At 43.6% G+C, this 17,499-nt stretch overlaps 2 protein-coding genes across 7 annotated transcripts in view; both read left to right on the forward strand.

The window, feature by feature from the left end:
- Positions 1-17,499, forward strand: part of LOC119441814 (ADP-ribose pyrophosphatase, mitochondrial) — a 234,038-nt gene that overhangs the window by 56,594 nt on the left and 159,945 nt on the right. The gene's annotated exons all lie outside the window — the stretch shown is intronic.
- Positions 358-17,436, forward strand: LOC119441811 (ubiquitin-associated domain-containing protein 2). The gene is made up of 10 exons (XM_037706437.2): positions 358-516; positions 689-819; positions 955-1,074; positions 1,165-1,268; positions 2,421-2,541; positions 3,390-3,437; positions 11,846-12,103; positions 13,139-13,235; positions 14,097-14,140; positions 17,226-17,436. Exons 1-10 carry the CDS (start codon positions 477-479, stop codon positions 17,334-17,336), a joined length of 1,074 nt encoding a protein of 357 aa, XP_037562365.1. The 5' UTR covers positions 358-476; the 3' UTR covers positions 17,337-17,436.

Consider the following 17,499-nt stretch of genomic DNA (forward strand, 5'->3'; position numbering starts at 1 on the left):
TCGACTTTCACTTTCGGTTTTGTTAGTTTGTGATGCAAAGGCAAGTGATTCGCGGAAGAGAGAAAGTAGCCGGTGATCAACTATTTTATTTAGTTTGGTACCTTATTTATTTTACTTTACAATTTTAGACAGAGTTTGGTTTTAATTCTAGGATGAATAATTACTGCGTGAACTAGACGGAATCTTGAATGTACTGTCGATGTTTCATTACTTGTTTACTACATAAAAATAACAATCATAATTAGTTATATATTTTTCTCATTTATATAATTTAAGAACGTCGATAAGATATTGTAACCTTAGACTATGATCGTTATTTGATTTAAAGTTGCTCATGCCCTACTCAAATGTGTTGGTTCTTGTTTTGATGCCAGCTTCTGTCGGGAACCGCTAGGATAAGTTCACGTTAGTGTAGTGTAATCATAATGGTATCTGAGGTGACTCGCGATATTTATTTAGCTAATTGAATTGGAGGAATGGCTGCGATGCTTTCTCAGTACAGTACATCGGGATTCTGTAAGTGACTGTCGCGTGCTGTTTACGCAAAGCACTGTAGCATGTCGAGTTTGGGGTGTCTTCATCCTACTTTTCGTTCCAAGCGCGTTGTACTTGTTAGCACGCGATTGTCGCATCTTTAGGATTACAGCTGTCCTTCAATGTGTATTTGCTATGTATCGATCAATTTCAGACAAGGCTCCGGTGTCCAAGGGGCTTCTAGGTTCGATATTTCTCACGTCATGTGCGCTCCACACACCAATACTTGCCCAGGTTAGGCACTACGTCCTGTGCGACATCTCGGACATCGTTGACAGGGGAGAGGTGAGCTGTCATTGTTTTTCCATCACGATTAGACATCGCGTTCGTGTCATTGCCTGGTGACATCAGTTCGTTAACTGCGTGTCTCTGTGCGTCGCGTCGACTAATGACATTGCTCCTCTTTTTGTTACCTTCAAGTTTTGGAGGCTAGTCACGTCACAAGTGTGCTTTCTCGACACTAAAGACTTGGTGTGCGGGTCGCTCCTCATCTACTATTTCCGGATATTTGAACGGCGCTATGGCTCACAAAAGTTTGCGGTAAGTACGGCGACTACCGCCGATTATCAGTGCCGCCTGTGATCTGCAACCGGCTTAGTTTGACACCTAAATTTGATGTTCTCGTTCCAGTCTTTCCTCTTGGCTGCATCGGCAGTGGCCACACTTTTGGAGCTTGCATCTATATACACGCTGAGACATTTCGAGGTCCCACTGTCAACGTTTCCCAGTGGACCGTAAGTGCACTGCTGCAGCTTTTCCACGCATATTGAATGCCGTATTTTTTACCATTTCATAAGTGTGCATACGCGATCCAGAAGTATGAGCACCGGCGTGCCGTGCAATCTTTTAAATAGAAGCAAACGTTTTCTGCTTCTTCTGAGAGAGCAACTGCTTGGCACTACTAGCAGTGATGCTTATCTGGTTATGTATATCTGTATTTGAAGTTGGCCTTGAATGGCTACGTGATGTTAACATTCCTGAAGGGATATGCTGTGTTCCTCTAGATTTGCCATCACATATTTGTAATGGTACTACATACATACATACCATACGTACAGTACATGCTAATGTGCAGCCCAGAATATGCATTATGGTAAAACATGATGCTGATGCATGCGATGAGTGCAGATTGTGCTCTAGAATATCTGATTTTCCATTCCAGCTGCGGGGCCACATTTCAATAGCAGCAAAATGCAGAACTCTCATGCATGTCGATTTAGGTGTGCAAACCCCATGTGGTCAAAATTAATCCAAAGCCTTTCACTACAGTGTCCGTCGTAACCCACTGTGCAATTTTAAGACGTTAAACTTTGCAATTTAATTTAATGATTTTCCTTCTGATGGCACTTACTTCTTAAGCATGCTTTGCTAATAATTTTCTAGTATTTCCTTTATCTGCTTACATTATTGCTCTTCTGTAAAGATCTAGAGGGAAAGCTGGGCGAAATAAGTGGCAACTGCAAAGGCCGTTATCTTGCTACTTCTCATTTTTGTAACACTAAAAGTATTCAAAATATCATGCAAAACCAAACATTTACACTTTGCACATACGTATGAACAGTGTGTGAAGTTTATTCCGTAAGTTTTACGGTGCATGAAACGGTACGGTTATATAGTGTTTGCAGGCGCCTGAACTAGTGGTGCTACCATACTGAGGGAGGCTCGGGATTGCATTGATTGCATGTCTCGTCTGAAACGCATCTCGTCGTCTGAATGTGCACCTTCACAGAGTAGCAACATGGCAGTGCCCTTGCGATTCCCGATTTCAATGCGTGGCCACTATGGAGAGCTTTTTTTCTAGAGTTGGTTATAGTAACTCTATGAAAATAATCATGGGCATAACTGACTGTACATGTAGCCAATCTTTGCTCTCTGGTTTCTTGCAGCTATGCATTGGTGTTCTCACTTTTTGTGAACTACCTGCTTGATATTCCACGAGTGGCCCAGTCACATGTGCTGGGCATCCCAGTCACAGGGAAAACGCTCACATACTTGCTTGGGCTGCAGGTGCGTCATTTACATAATTTTCAGTGCATGTCTCTCACAGGTGTAATCCACATTGAGATGCAGCATTTTCAGCGTAGATATTGAAGGTTCTGTAGATTTACCATACTTTTGTAAAAATAACTTCCTGCAAAAGCATTTATATAACCCTCTCACGAGTCCGTGCAGCAGTTTTTTAATGCCTGTATGTTTGCTCTCCATTCTTCCTTGGCATGACAAATAAATAAAAGAGAAAGAAACTATGGATGCAATGTATGCAAACGTAAGTTATCAAATTTAAGATGGGCATGATTTTGAAGATAGATTGTTAATCAAAATGAGCGAGAGCATAAATAGGTCTTCAGCATCTCACGTGGCCTGTGATAAACCTTTTCATCTTACGTCATTTGTTTTCTGGTAGAGGTCCCAATTAAAATTGCTGTAAAGCGTAATTGGGTTGGTCTTATGCAGGACTCGCAATGCCACACAAACATAGCATTGCATTTTTCTCCAGTCATCACAGTTCGACTCTGTGATGTCTCCTATGCACTAAACTACTGCAGTGGGACATTGCTATCAATGCCACAAAGGAAGCTTTCTTGGGTGTGTTGCAAGACTCCTTTAATTAAGCACTTTGAGTGTTATCATGCTGTACATGTGAACCTTTTCCTACTTCCTTTTCCTTCCCCTCCCCTCTTGATAGGATTGTTGTGAAAGGCAGTGCATTTGTGCATTTGTAGATTTTCGAGTGCATTTGTCAACTGCCATGTGACAACAGTGTCCATTGAAAAATGCAAGCAAATGCATGATGGGCATTTTATTCACTTTGTACCAGTCTCCACCATCATACTGTACCCCTTTTGCTTTCATAGGTACTTAGCACTTCCAAGGAGACAGCAGTGTGTGGGCTGTGTTCATTGGTAAGTGGATCATGGTCTTCATTGTGTGGCAACTCATAATTCATTGTTGTTGTGCATAATGTTTTAGTCCTGCGAAGCTCGTAACTAGAGACCGGATTATTGGCAAATGCCTATATCTTCCCATGCGTCGGGACTGCACCCTTTTGGTGTACAAGCACGAATTATGGGTTAGGAAGTTCTTTAGCACTGACTTTATGGTGCCTATAAATGACAATTTCAGCCGTTCGTGCCTGACAATTCTTTGCAGGGGCACTCATTTTGTTTCGAAAGCACATTCTTCTTTCAATGAGACCCAGCAGCATTGGCAGATGCTGTTACTAATGGCAACGCACCTGGCAGTGTGACCTAGCAAAGAAGGGCTTGCGTGGCAATGTTTATTGATCTTTTGACGATATCTCACTACTGCCTGACAATGGTTAGCAAGAAAAAGGTCACAAAAAGTCAGTTTCTTCGGCAGTGCACACGAAACTCCATGTTACACTGAAAGCAAAGATTGGAGAGAAAAATGCTCAGCATTTTGATAGAGGTGTGCTGTTGGCTATAGCATGGAAAGAGTTCTGACTGTAGTGTTCGTATTTTAAATGGAAGCGTGCAAAGTTTGTTGGAACCACTATGGACTGTAGTTACGCCTTACCCTTTATTAGCGCCTCCGCTGTTTTGTGGTTGTACAGAGAAAACCAGCCTATGGCGGTTCATCTAAAGCAGTAAGCTTTGCCACTCGCCCCGCTTTCTTTATATATATAAGTGTACATACTGCCGTGCTCTAACGTGTGATAAAAAAAGAAAGGCTGCAAAGAATATAGTCATAACAGAACAGTTCACGAGGCGTGACATAGCTACTGCACCATAACACAAGTTTAATGCAACGCATATGTATTGCGGCAGCGGTTGCAAACGTTTGTGCAAGGTTTAGGTCTGCGTAAACAAGAAACGAAAGTTTTTTCCGCTTAAAGAAATTTTCAAGGTGTCAGAGGGGAACACTCAAGAATTGTCATGAGTGCAATGCCCTCAAAAATATGGAAATACAAAAATTTTTCATTTGCTCTAGCGATATTGAGTGCTTGCTTTTCATCCTATACAAGCTTATTGTGAGTGAGAAGAGGCACAATCTAAAACTTAAAAATCTAGAGATAATAATCATGTGGTTATTGTGATAGGTTCTAAAAAGATTCCTGAATGCACCTTATTCAACGCTTCTTTTCTTACTGGAACATGCTTGACTTCAATTTATTAGGCACAAATTTGTGTTTATCATGCTTGCTCCATTGATGGGATTGTCCGCAGATAGTTTGGGTAATAAATACACACTATGTGCTCACTGTCAGAAAAAATGTATTAAACATGTTGTTTGCAGTATGTGGGTTGACAAAAAAGAGGCCTCTCATGTGTCCAAAAAAAGCCCTGGGAATCAGATGGCTTGCACAAAAAGGTCATTACATCGCAAGTGAATGCTACTTCAGTTTTCTTAACATAAAAATTGGCAATGAACCTTCAATACAGAAAGGTTGCGGTTTCTGAACATATTATGTGCCTATTTCAGCCCCTATGGTGCCTAATAAAGGGCTTCAAATGCCACCTAACACCCATAATTTTTCTGCTTAATTACCCGGCCTTTACTCATAACCGTTTCAATTTTAGAACCTGCTTCAAGTTGTAGGCAGCCTGCAATCTTCAGAGGCATATTTATTTAATCCAACAGTAAAATTTGCACTAATCAAAATAGTGGCATGCTAACTTTGAGTATGAAGTATACAACCTTTGTCCATAAAGTTTCGAGCCTTATTTTCTTCTCCAGAAATGATTCCCCCGAACAAAAGTGGGTGCGTATATGTAGCGCCATCTTTTTGGGCTAACCTGAACTATTTATGTTAATTGCTGTGGCAGCCGCTAGATGACACTACATGTAGAAAACTACGTTGTCACTAGTCGTCTGCGCATTATACTGCGAGTGAATGTGGAGAGATCGGACATCCACCTCGAACAGCATGTAAACATAAAATTCTGTGTGAAGCTTGGCAAGACAGCCACACAGACGTATGAGCTCCTTTGTGACGCTTACGGCAACGAGACATTATTGTGGGCGCGAGTTTTCGAGTGGCACAAGAGGTTAGTTTCGGGGAGAACGTCGGTGGAAGACGACACAAGGCAAGGGTGCCCTGCAACCTCACGGAATGAAAACAACGTGGCTCGGATCAGGGAGATCGTACAGCAAGACCACACCATTACAGTCCGCATGCTATCGGATACTCTCGACATTAGTAAGACAACATGCCACCAAATTTTGCGTGAGAACTTGGGGAAACGAAAGCTGAATTCCAGACTTGTGCCGCACTCCCTCACACAGGACCAGAAGGACACGCGGGCATCAGTGAGTGCTGATTTGCTCTCCAAGGCAGAGAAGGATGCTGCATTCGTCGACAGCATCATTGCTGAAGACAAAACATGGTGTTTTCAATGCGATCCTCAAACGAAGAGGCAGAGCGCCACAAGCTCTCCGGCGTTGAGAAAGGTGCGGCGACAGAAGACCAAAACAAAGAAGATGCTGATAGTTTTTTTCGATGCCAGAGGTGTCGTACACCATGAGTTCGTCCCACATGGGCGGACGGTGAATCGGGAGTTTTATATCCACATGCTCCAACACATGTGTGATGCACTGTGACGCCGTCACCCTAACTTATGGGCATCTGGACAATGGAGCCTTCTCCACGATAACGCGAGGCCGCACACTGCTCTCAGCGTGACAAAATTTCTCGCCAAGCACGGCATTACTGTCCTTCCACATCCACCATACTCGCCTGACCTCTCCCCATGCGATTTTTTTCCTGTTTCCTCGTGTGAAGAGAGCCCTAAAAGGTCGCTGGATGGGGAGCGTGGAGGCCATTCAAGACGCCATGACAAAGGAGCTGACAGCCCTGCCAAAAGAAGCGTTTTCCAACTGTTTCCAAGACCTTAAGAAGCATTGGAAGCTGTGTACAGACTGCAAGGGAGACTATTTCGAAGGGGTGCTGCGCAAATGATTGCATTGTTAAACACATTTTTTTTTAATGGACTCAGTCTCGGAACTTTATGGACAAAGGTTGTAGATAATACTTTCTAACATGTTTGACCAATAATTTTGTGCAGTTGTAAGAGTAGAGACAGTGGTGCACTGACGGGGGGGGGGGGGTCGAATGTTGTAACCCCCCCCCCCCACACGCGTCCAGCTCAGCCAGTCCAACATGTACCTTCAGTGCTCTGTTCACATTGTCATTACAATTCGGGAGGTGGCTTGAGGTCGAATAGTCCTGATTAACAAAAACACTCTATCACTGTCTTGTATTTATTCATTCACTCTTACATTACTTTGAGTAAAATGCTGAAGAAATTAACACCATCATCATCCTTGGTGTCATTATTATTATAATTATTTGGCATTTTATTTGCTGTTGGATTCCTCTGGCTAAAGCAAGGAAATTGCATATTATGCAAAGTGCTTGCTTCCCCCACCACCACAAATATTCCAACACCTCCCCCCCTTGCAGAGATCATGGGTGCGCTACTGAGTAGAGACAAAATTCGGATTGGTATTTTTCCTTTGTAAAAGTGATGTGTATGCAGAAATGTGAACTCTGCAAGATAATAATTATCGAGTAATGGGATTTATTTATCATTGTACCATCTTCTCAGAATGGTGAATCTACTGCAGTTAACAGCAGCCTAGTGTCTTGGAGTGGATGCACAAACAACACATGGAAAGTTGCTGTTGCAACGCATGCAGAATGTGAAAATGGATATATAGAGTGTAAAATGTATAGCGATGTTTCTGTGTGCTTTAAGACAATGTGATTGGTGCCAGGATGCCACCGAATTTGCTCACCTGCTCTTCAGAATTCATTAAGTAACCTGACACCAGGCGCTGGAAGCTGAAGCCACCTAATGCAAGAAACGATCACAAACAAATATTGTGCTTTGTAGTTATTTCAATCAGAAAAAGCAAAACTCAAGAACTCTTTATTTTTTTCCCACGTGCTCTTCTTTCCACGAACTCATCTGATGAAGGCACTCCCCTCTTTACAGGTTAATTCTAGCATGAAAGATAGTGGCCTTTGAGGCCATCAATAATTTAACAATAAGCTCATTGTGCTACCATAGCTAGCAATGGCTTGTATCATTAAAAACAATCTACCTCCATCACCGACTTCAATACATTAACTGTGTATTTTTGTTCCAGGCAATGTGTTTATGGTCATAGCATCACTGTTGCTTTTAGATACGAGGGTAATTCCATAAGTTTCTGGCCTGACATCTAAAACTGATAGTGAGTTCAAAACGGCCACTTCAGACACACAGCACCACCTCTTAGGAGGCCAGCGTATGAGTTTCAACTCGGTGCGCGTGTTCTTCAGTAGCACGCACTTGCCTTACAAACACGACGCACGCTTAGCGGTGATAATGCTAAAAATCAAGTATTGAGTCGTGATTAAGTTCCTCACCAAAGAAGGGGTGTCTCCAAGTGTTATCAAACAACGTTGGGATGGTGTGTACGCAGAAGCTTTCCCTTCGTATTCCACCGTGACGGAGTGGGCAAAACAGTTTGGCCTGGGAAATGAGAGCATTGAGGAAGAGCCCCGCATTGGTCGGCCCGTGGAGGTGATGACCGAAAGAATTGTCTCTCTCGTGAGGAGAAAGTGCTCAATGACAGGAGACTGAACTTGAAAGAAATTGCGGCACGGGTGGAACTCACTGTAACGACCATGTTCCACATAATTCATGAGAAGCTTCACATGACAATGGTCAGTGCAAGATGGGTGCCCCGAATCCTTTCTTCTGTGCTGAAGGAGCATCGTCTGACCTGGTCTCTCAAGTTTTTAGAGCTTTGCCATGGGAATGAGAGAGAAGTGCTGGAGTCGATTGTCACCAGGGATGAAACCATGGTTCTTCACTATGATTCGGTTTCCAAAAGAGAATCAATAGAATGGCGCAAACCAGGAGAAGTGCCCCGAGAAAAGCCAAGGTGGCTCAGTCGGCCAAGAACATCATTACAACAATCTTTTGGGATTGCAGCGGGATTCTCTTGATCAACTTTAAGGAAAGAAATAGCACCATGAGCGCACAGTATTATGCATCAATTCTACACAAACTGCATGATGCAATAAACAAGAAGAGGTGAGGGATTTTTCATCATGGCGTCCGCCTGCTTCACGACAACACTCCAGTTCACACGGCAAACGTTGCAAAGGCTGCAGCGAAGGACTGTGGCTTTGAGGAAATCGATCACCCACCCTATAGCCCAGACCTGGTGACCAGTGACAACTAGCTCTTTTCAAAGCTGAAGAAAGATCTTCGAAGCAAAAAATTTGCTGCTGATAATGAAGTGAAAAGTGCCGGCCGCGGACATTTTGACGACAGAAGTCCAGACTATTTTTTTAAGGGCATAGAAATGTTAGTGCAGAGGTGTGAAAAATGTGTTGAAGTGAAGGCAGAGTATATTGAAAAGGTGACACAGTTGCTTGATTTCTATCTCTATTAAAAGTTGGTCAGGCCGGAAACTTTCGGAATTACGCTCGTATATTGCAGCTGTATTCACGTAATTCTTACATAGATTGCACTATAATTATTACTGATAATTTGAGCAATTTTTGTCACTGCCATAGCAATGTCATAGATTTGGCATGCTTCATTGCCATGAAGCGAATGCTATGAAGGGATAAACAAAATTTAGTTAATTCCTCACTTATGTGGGAATTTGTGTTAGGGGAAGCTTTCTTTGACATTAGTGCAAATGTTAAAGCAAATATTATGCAAATGTAATGGTAATAATGGAACTGTTCGTACAAAATTATTCATTTGGAATGTAATTTTACACTTTTCTGTCGCGGAATTCTTCCATTTTCTGTTGCTGACTTGTTCACTTCTCAGTAACTCAACACTTCTGGCTCAGTGCACGCTCTGGTTCCATTTTGTTCACTTCACTTGTCATTGTGAGCCAGTTTAAAATGTAACTCATATTCGCTTAAGGAGATTGGCCAAGAAATAGGCGAGTTATTTCAAGTTATAACCGTTAACAAGTTTTCAGGAGGGGGGTTATCGAGTGAATGCTGTCGAAAGGTGAAATTACATGTTAAAATAAGAATAACAACAATAAGAATCAATAGTCAATTATTGAAAAGTACAAAAGAAAAAAAGAGATGCAAATTTAACAGGGCCATCGGTAGGACTCGGTAAGGAATTCCCGGTTGGCGGAGCAAACATCCCTGTCATTGAATCCCAGAGTCAAGACTCGATATGAGAGAAAACTAACAAGATCTCCCAATGCTTCAAAAAGGTAGTAGACAGTTTTAGTTTAGCGTGGTTACCGGAATAGCGGGATCGAAGTGCGCATACGCAGAACGGTTTACCGTGCGCAGCTATTTCTCAGAGTTAACGTTAGCGTGGTGTACGTAGTACGTAAAACATTCGAACTGAATTTGGCGTTGTTTTTGTAGAATTCACTTTGTTCGTAGCAAATGACTGCGTAAACGGCGCTTAGTCTCAGCCGAGAGAGTGTTAATCATCGCTTCTTGTTTCGAACGCGCCTTAACAAGAGAAATCTGAGATTCGCAGCGCCATCTGTCGCTAAAGTCAGGAGTAGGCGCGAAGACATATGGCCTGTGAGATGGGAGGATTTCGGAGGCTATGGTAGACAGCTTGTAGCAGATACTATACAAATCGCACTTTCATAGAATTAGGTGCCCTGTGTATGCGAAATTCAAAGCGTAATGGAATAGCGTCCCGCACGTAAACTACGCTATCACGTTATACTAAAACTCTCTTTCTGCAAAGTTTGTTTTCGGAACGGTATTTCCCGTAACCCCGCTTTTAAACATTGCAACAGTGAAGCAGCAACAAGATAGAAATAATTGTTGAATTGTCTCTTCCTCAATGCAAAATGAGCATAGAAGGGAGGCGCCAAACCTGACCTGTGGAAGAGACAATTCAGGGAGAGAATGTGACAATGTAATTTCGTGAGGGAGACCTCGAGCTTCTCAGTGTTGTAAAATTTGCTTCGCCAAGGAAATAATGGGTGCTTATAACCTGGAGAAGCAGCGAGTACAGGGTCTGATAATGCTTTCATTACTGTACGCCTCCGAAATCTAGCCACCATGACGTCCTGTCAGTGGTAAAACGGGAAGGACTGGGTCACAAAGTCGCGTCTTTACCACTGAACCAGCAGTTTCATTCAAAAACAAAACCTATGACCAGGTACCAAAATTACATAAGCACATTGTAGATGGGCAGGAACTAGTGAATAAAAGAGATCAAGAGTGGACTAGCTAACAGGCAGTATGTAAACGCTGGCATGATGAATGGCATTGGAGCCAGCTGTGGAAGGTGACGAAGGTGCAAGTAGTGGCACGAGCGCGGTTATGCCAAGAGACGACAACGCTCAACCCAGGAATGGGCGCCTAAGAGCTGGGCTCTAAAGTAGGCACAAAATGAAGCAACGTTAATGAAAACAACCAGTCAAGTGCAGGACAAAATGTTCTAATTACAGACTTTTCCTGACATTGTGATGCATCTTTCGCAATGACAACTTTACTTCTTTCTAAATACTTGGCTGCTTCTGTTGCTGACTTATTAAATTTCCATCTTCTTGCCACTTGTTCAAAAAACCATTTTTTTTTTTTCTATTTGGGCACATACCCAGTGACCCAAGTTGTGCGAGTTGCACTTCTACATTCGCCAAGTTGTCTATTTGTTCACCTATTCAGTGGCACATTCTTAGTGGCCCAAGTTATTGTCTGCTCGGCAAGACAGCAGTGCCAAGTAAGGGGAAGAGGCAAAGAAAGCTTTGTGCTTTAAAATATTTAACAAAGGGACCAATTTGGCTTGCTCACAGTTTTCTTGCTTTATAAATGTACACAGCATTTAAATAGGCTGTGCGCTTCCACTTTTCAATGCCCTTTGAGACTTCAAACTGCATGTATGTCTTCTGCACACTAAAATAAACTAATAATTTGATGGCTGTTAAAATTGCCTATGCAGCTGCAAGCCGGTGTCATTGCTGGACGGTACAGTGACTTTCAATCAAAATGCCCTGTGCGAGTTTGGTGACAAAGATGTGTGCATAGCATGTGAAAGTGTGGCAGATGTCACTGAGCTTATTTTATTAGAATGTCGCTTTTAAAAAAACACACACAGTCAAGGCATTAAGTTTTAAAATTAATTTATAGCCTGGCATGGAGGAGTTCTTAAAGATTCAGCTTTGTTACCATGAACTGCATGTCTTATAAAAGTGAAGAAAAGAGGCCCATCAGGAAGGGAAGAACCTGGAGACACTTGCCACCACTCCGTTTCAATAGGGACCCTGTTATCATCAATCCATACACAGCGTTGGTCAGGCAAAGCAGGTGTCTAGCTTGACAAGTGCATATGGGGGTGTCCTGCAGGTGGCCGGGATGATATGCCGCTGGAACCTGCTCTGGGTAAGCTCAATAGTGCGGGTGCCCAGCTGGATGTCCCGACTGTGTGGAGCGACAATCGGGAGGCTGATGCGTTCCTCGCCGCCTCGGGAGGAGCCCTTCATGGGAGCCACCCTCGACATCCAAAGGCAGCAGCAGGCCGAGATGCTCGAGCGGCAGCTGCTCCTGCAGCACGCAAGGGGTTCCCGGACGCCACCTCACCTCGCCGCTGCTGCCATGGGCATAGTGGGTTGCTCATGTTTGTACATGTATTTGTGTAGTATGCTTTACAGGTTCATTGAAGGCCATTGGCATACCTGCCAACTCTCCTGAATTTTTGGTAATGTTCAGGAATTTTGGCTCATTTTACGATTTTAGTAATGCCGAGTCAAGCTTTATTAAAAATAAAGTCTGTTCCCGGAAAAGCTTTACAGGGGACGGAATATGGGGCAGCACAATGTTGCAAGAAAATGCAGGCAATAAAGAAATCGTGATGTTATGTGCACCGCCCTCTCATGTCAGCACAGGGCACCACCTACCAGAGGGATGCTTGCTTTGACGAACTTCATTCTGACAAGTTCCTAAAGCAGGCACAATTGGCCATAGGGCAACCATTGAAGAAGTCACTGTGACCTAAAGACACTATGTTGCTTGTCATTCACTGCTGTTTCAAGTTTCCTGCTGCTTGTGTGTTGTTTCTAGAGGTAAATAATCGTTACTGAAGTACACCCGGCTGCAAAATATTACGGACCATGAAATCTGAGCAAAAGCTGAATTTCTCCGCAGCCTCACAATGCAGCCTGGTATTTGCATTTCGGGTATCGACTAGAATATGCTAGCAACATTGTCGTATGCAGTTTTACTGGCTACTGCTACAGGCTGCTTGGGAATTGAACGTTTTCTGTGATCCTGTGGTGCGTATACTTTTGTGGCTGGGTGCACCTATATATCTCGGAAAAGGTGTGTGCTCAAGGCCAACAAATAAATCTGTCTGGTGGTACTAGACATGAGATTCTTGTCTTGAATGGGAAAATAAAAGGGTGCAGGAATAATAATGGCACTGTCTGGATCAACATAATGCATTGTTTTGCTCATGTCAGTGCTAATGTATGTCCTAAATTGTCGAGCTATCGAGAACTTTATTGTTTATCTTGTTTTACATTCTTCTTCCTAGTCCTTTTCCTATAGGGAACTACTTTTTGCATGTCATGATCACTGTTGTTCACAGAAAACTGGCAGGGACTTAATTCAGCTGTTGATCTTTCTTGCCGTGACATCCAGAGCCGACAGCAGATGGCGCAAGGGTATGCAGAGCGGCTTGTTCCCAGCTTGGATGACCATGACGCTTGGAATAATATGATGAATACGGAAGCTTATGGTAAGTTTTTATTTCTTACTCTTCATAATGTCAAATATTTCTTTAGTATGCTCTTCGTGTCCTTGCTTGTTTTATTTCTGTGCCAGCTATACTTTTGTCAATAGCTAAGGTCTTGCGGTTTGTGGGGACACTTGCGGGCTATGGGGCCACATTGCTATTCATGCTGTTCGGCACACTCAGATAGATCTTAAACTTTCACTTTAGCCTAGACAAATTACTTTTCTCTTGTGTCACGCTATATAGACATTCTGTAAGTGCATATTATGTGTCGTTTTTTTTTTTTCTTAGTTTTAATAGTGTCTGTCCTATTTGAGGGTGTATGCCATATGAATTTTTTTTTTCATTCCTGTATGTTTCATTATCTACTTCAAATGTTTTGCTGATTGTAAACATTGTGTGTGTGTTTTTTGTTTGTTTCTTTCTTCTAATATTAATGAATCTTGGCTCCGTCTGCTTGGGCCCTATGTTGAGTCTGCAGTGTAATATAAATGGTATGATATGGTATTATGAACAAATAAATAAGCACACTTTGTGATGCCTTCTTCAATAGTGTATAGTTTTGCATCCGTTGAAACACAAGTTACCGCAAGCTAATTGAAGTGCAGATGAGAACATTGAGCCGCATAGCTCTGCTGCATGGTTAATGTAAAATACACAACCCCATATCCTAAGCTCTAAATTTGTTCATGGCTGTTGTGCACTGTTGGAAACTCACTAAAGTCTGTTTGTGAGCTTGAATGCTTCGTGTTTGCAACTTATGCCTGTCTCAGAACTAGTAAGCTGGTATATTTTAAATCGGACCTTCGTGGAAGCTGCATATTTCTAAAAGATGTATTTTGTTTCTACTTTGTTCAAATGCAGAAAACCGAAGTAACATACCAAATGGTCACTCTACAGAGGAGCAGGTAAGTTGGCTGGATGGGTGTTTTTTTTTTTTTTACTGCCTTGCATGTGTCACATGCCCTGGGTGCCTTGGGACCAAATTTGATTGAAGGCAGTATTACTGAGACATGCAGCACATTCTTGCATGCAATTTGTGCTTGTCTCATTAGCACAGCAGAGGTTTTATGCTAGCTGGCACATTTTGTACCACCTTTATTCATTTATACACTATCTAAAACAACAATGCACTGCAAGCATTTTGGCAATTGATTGGACAATAGGTGTCCTGAAGTGCACACTTTTGAAATCCTGCAATGCAGTGTGAAGCATGATGAGATGGCCAGGCTACCCAGGTTTGTAGGCTGCTCCTTGTGGCAAGTACATAGTCAGAGGCAGCTTTCAATATTGTTGCGAATGATAACTGGTTGCGATATCCCTGTGTTCAGATTTATTTGCCATATTTTCTGGAGTATAGAAGTTTAACAGTATAAATTTTGTGAAGTGCTAACTATACACAATTTTTTTTTTTAACTGAAATGGCGAATGATGAAACCGAGACCAGATTGCCCCTGAAAATTTTTGTGTTATATCGCATAGTGAAATCAGCTCTGCAATGGTCGTTGCTGCACACAAGCAGTATGTCCAGCTCGTGCTGGCAGCTTGTGATATGTAAGCGAATGCTGCTTGCAATACTTAAAGTGGCTGCTTTTCATTTTTTGGTTTGTGAACACACGTGAAAACATTGTTGCGAACTGCACAATGCAGCATTGTCGAGTGTGCGCACGAACGGAAGTCCAACTGAGTAGCGACAAAAGAATTTGACGGTTTAGCATTGACTCCTATAAGGCAGTCAAATAAAAGGATCCAGTCTCTTACCGGATGGCAATGAAATTTTCAGTCAAAGTTCATCTGTGCAGACTATACAGCTTGTGTGAACTACCTAAAAAATTGTGGCAGAACGCATCTCACAAGGAATGTCGATGTTAATGTGATTAGCAATGAAGCAGCGTAGCGGCACACCATATTGCCACTGCAGAGACAAGTCATGTATGAGGCGTGTATGTAGCTGGGTCCCTCTCGCGCGCTTCCCTCTAAACACGCTGCGTAATTCAGTGGCGGCGCTGCAAAGTCGGTGCAGTGGTGCTTGTGTGACATACATTTAGTTAAGTTTGTCTGGCTATAGTATATGACGCACGTTTTATTCTGCCCAGCACTGGAGGAATTCTAAATTGGCGTCGGAGAGGTACATTGAGTAGTGGCACAGACCCAGTGACCCAAGTTGGCATCAAAGAGGAGCGGTGCATACCCACTGGTACATATCCAGTGGCTGAAGTTGGCGTCATTGAGGCTCATTGAAGAGCTGCACATACCTGGTGTCACATACACAGTGACTCGGGTTGGTCCGACGGTTGGATTCAAACCCAATTCCCTCAACGCAGCAGTCAAATGCTCTACCCATTCGACCAAGGACCATCCAGCGACCAAAGTTGGCGAGAAAACAGCTAAAGACACAGATAGATAGACAGCCAGTCCCCGGAAAGTGCAGGAAGTACCCTAAGAATGCTAATCACCTTAAGAAGCGTTATGTTAAGCTCAAATTTGCCCCAGTGGACTATCCACCGGGTGCGGACTATAGTCCCGAAGATACACTATGTCCCTACAGCACACAGTAGGGATGCACCTCTGCATGCTTCATGTACCTAGACCTCCGCATGTGGTGAGCTTGTCAGGACTCATGTAGCATACTTCTCGCACCACTGCACGTGGCCTGCTTGTGTATGCAAGGGAACACTCTGTGTACTCCGAAATTACCGTATTTACTCGATTGTAATGCGAGGGGTGACTTTTCGTTGCGTCCACCAAGAAAAAATAAAACCGCAGAAGTAACACGAGGGGTGACTTTTTGTAGCGTCCAGCAAAGAAAAGAAAAAGAAAGAAAACCGCTAAAGCAACGCGAGACCACCGGATGCATGAAAAAGTTGCAGTTTCGCCCGAAAGGCGAAGCATCAATTGCTATAGCAAATTAGTACAGAGCTATACAGAGTAAGGACAGTAGTTTTATCGAATGTATAAGCTTAGACACATTCACTTATTAACTGAATTAACAAGCATGGTGTCAGTGCGCACAAGCAAACATGAAAAGACCACACTCGATGACCACGCACAACCGCTGTCGAAACGCTAGCGTGAGCAAGTGCGCCAGCAGCAGCGACCGAAGGTTCGTGCGGTCTGTCGCTTGAACGGAAACTGAGCGGCGAAAGCACAGCGTGTACAAAGGTAAGAGCCGTGCGGAGATCGCTTTCAAGATACGGTGCGCGCGACAGTCCGCAGCCCCGCAAAGTACACAGCATGGTGGCAGAGTAGAAGCCGCGCGCCCTCCCTCTCGCGCTGCCTTCCGGCTTTCCTCCTTTCACATGGGAAATAGAGTCGCCAGTTCCCCTTGCGCCCGGTCGCAAGATACGCATTTGGTGCCGCAGCTAAACTTCGCCTCCGCTTCCTCCCTCCCATACCCCCACGACCTTTCGCACGACGGAAGACTTCGCGTTTGCTCTCCACCATGCGTTCACTCTCCGTGAAAGCGCGCCATCCCTCACGCACTTTCACTCGTTGATTAGAATCGGGTGCATCATTGCACTTTTTAGACAACTTGAATTTCAGTATTCAATAGTAACGCGAAGATCGATTTCAGGGCCGGTATTTTGTAGCGATGCCTTTCCGGTAACAATGCCATTTCGTGCTTATTGCGCTTTGTCAGTGGTCGGAGCGACGGTCCGCTCGCGTTATCAACGGGATCAGCCGGCCGTGAGCGGTGGATGATAAGACTAGAGTAGAATAAGTCATAATGCCTCGCTACAAAATGGCGGCCCAGGCAGCAAAAATCTGGAAAAAAACTCGCGTTACAATCGAGTAAATACGGTATCACAGCTCATGTCAGAATTGGATTTTTCACCACACCATAAACAGCACACTTGCCGCTGCATCACTGCTTTCCGTCTTTGCCTAGCCCAGTTGTGTACACACTTGCATTATTGCATTCTTGTGACTCTATATGAAGCGATAGGCTGAGGTTTTCGATCGTTGTCATTATCTGTCATCTCTTCATCACAGGTGCAGACACTTGTGGACATGGGCTTCGAGCGGCAGAACGTTGTCAGGGCCTTGAGGAACTCTAACAATGACGTGCATCTGGCCACCACATTGCTTCTGAATGAGAGCTGAGACTGGCGACCATTGGGAGTTGTATTATAGACACAGCACGGACTGTGCGATGACAGAGCAGCGCTGTGTGCAATAAAATACGTTTTGTGGTTTGTGTTTACCCAAGCACTCTATACCGCCTAGGCGTGTGGTGCAGCACCCAGGATCGCCGATGGACAGTCAG

The sequence above is a fragment of the Dermacentor silvarum genome, chromosome 2 (assembly GCF_013339745.2).
Source record: "Dermacentor silvarum isolate Dsil-2018 chromosome 2, BIME_Dsil_1.4, whole genome shotgun sequence".
In the NCBI taxonomy this organism is placed as follows: Eukaryota; Metazoa; Arthropoda; class Arachnida; order Ixodida; family Ixodidae; genus Dermacentor; species Dermacentor silvarum.

What these genes read in the sequence shown, in the direction of transcription:
- LOC119441811 (XM_037706437.2), top strand. Translation starts at nt 477, where the DNA reads ATGGCTGCGATGCTTTCTCAGTACAGTACATCGGGATTCT. An exon ending in TGTGTGGGCTGTGTTCATTG is followed by an intron (nt 3,438 to 11,845) that starts GTAAGTGGATCA and finishes GGTGTCCTGCAG; the next exon opens with GTGGCCGGGATGATATGCCG. An exon ending in GATGAATACGGAAGCTTATG is followed by an intron (nt 13,236 to 14,096) that starts GTAAGTTTTTAT and finishes GTTCAAATGCAG; the next exon opens with AAAACCGAAGTAACATACCA.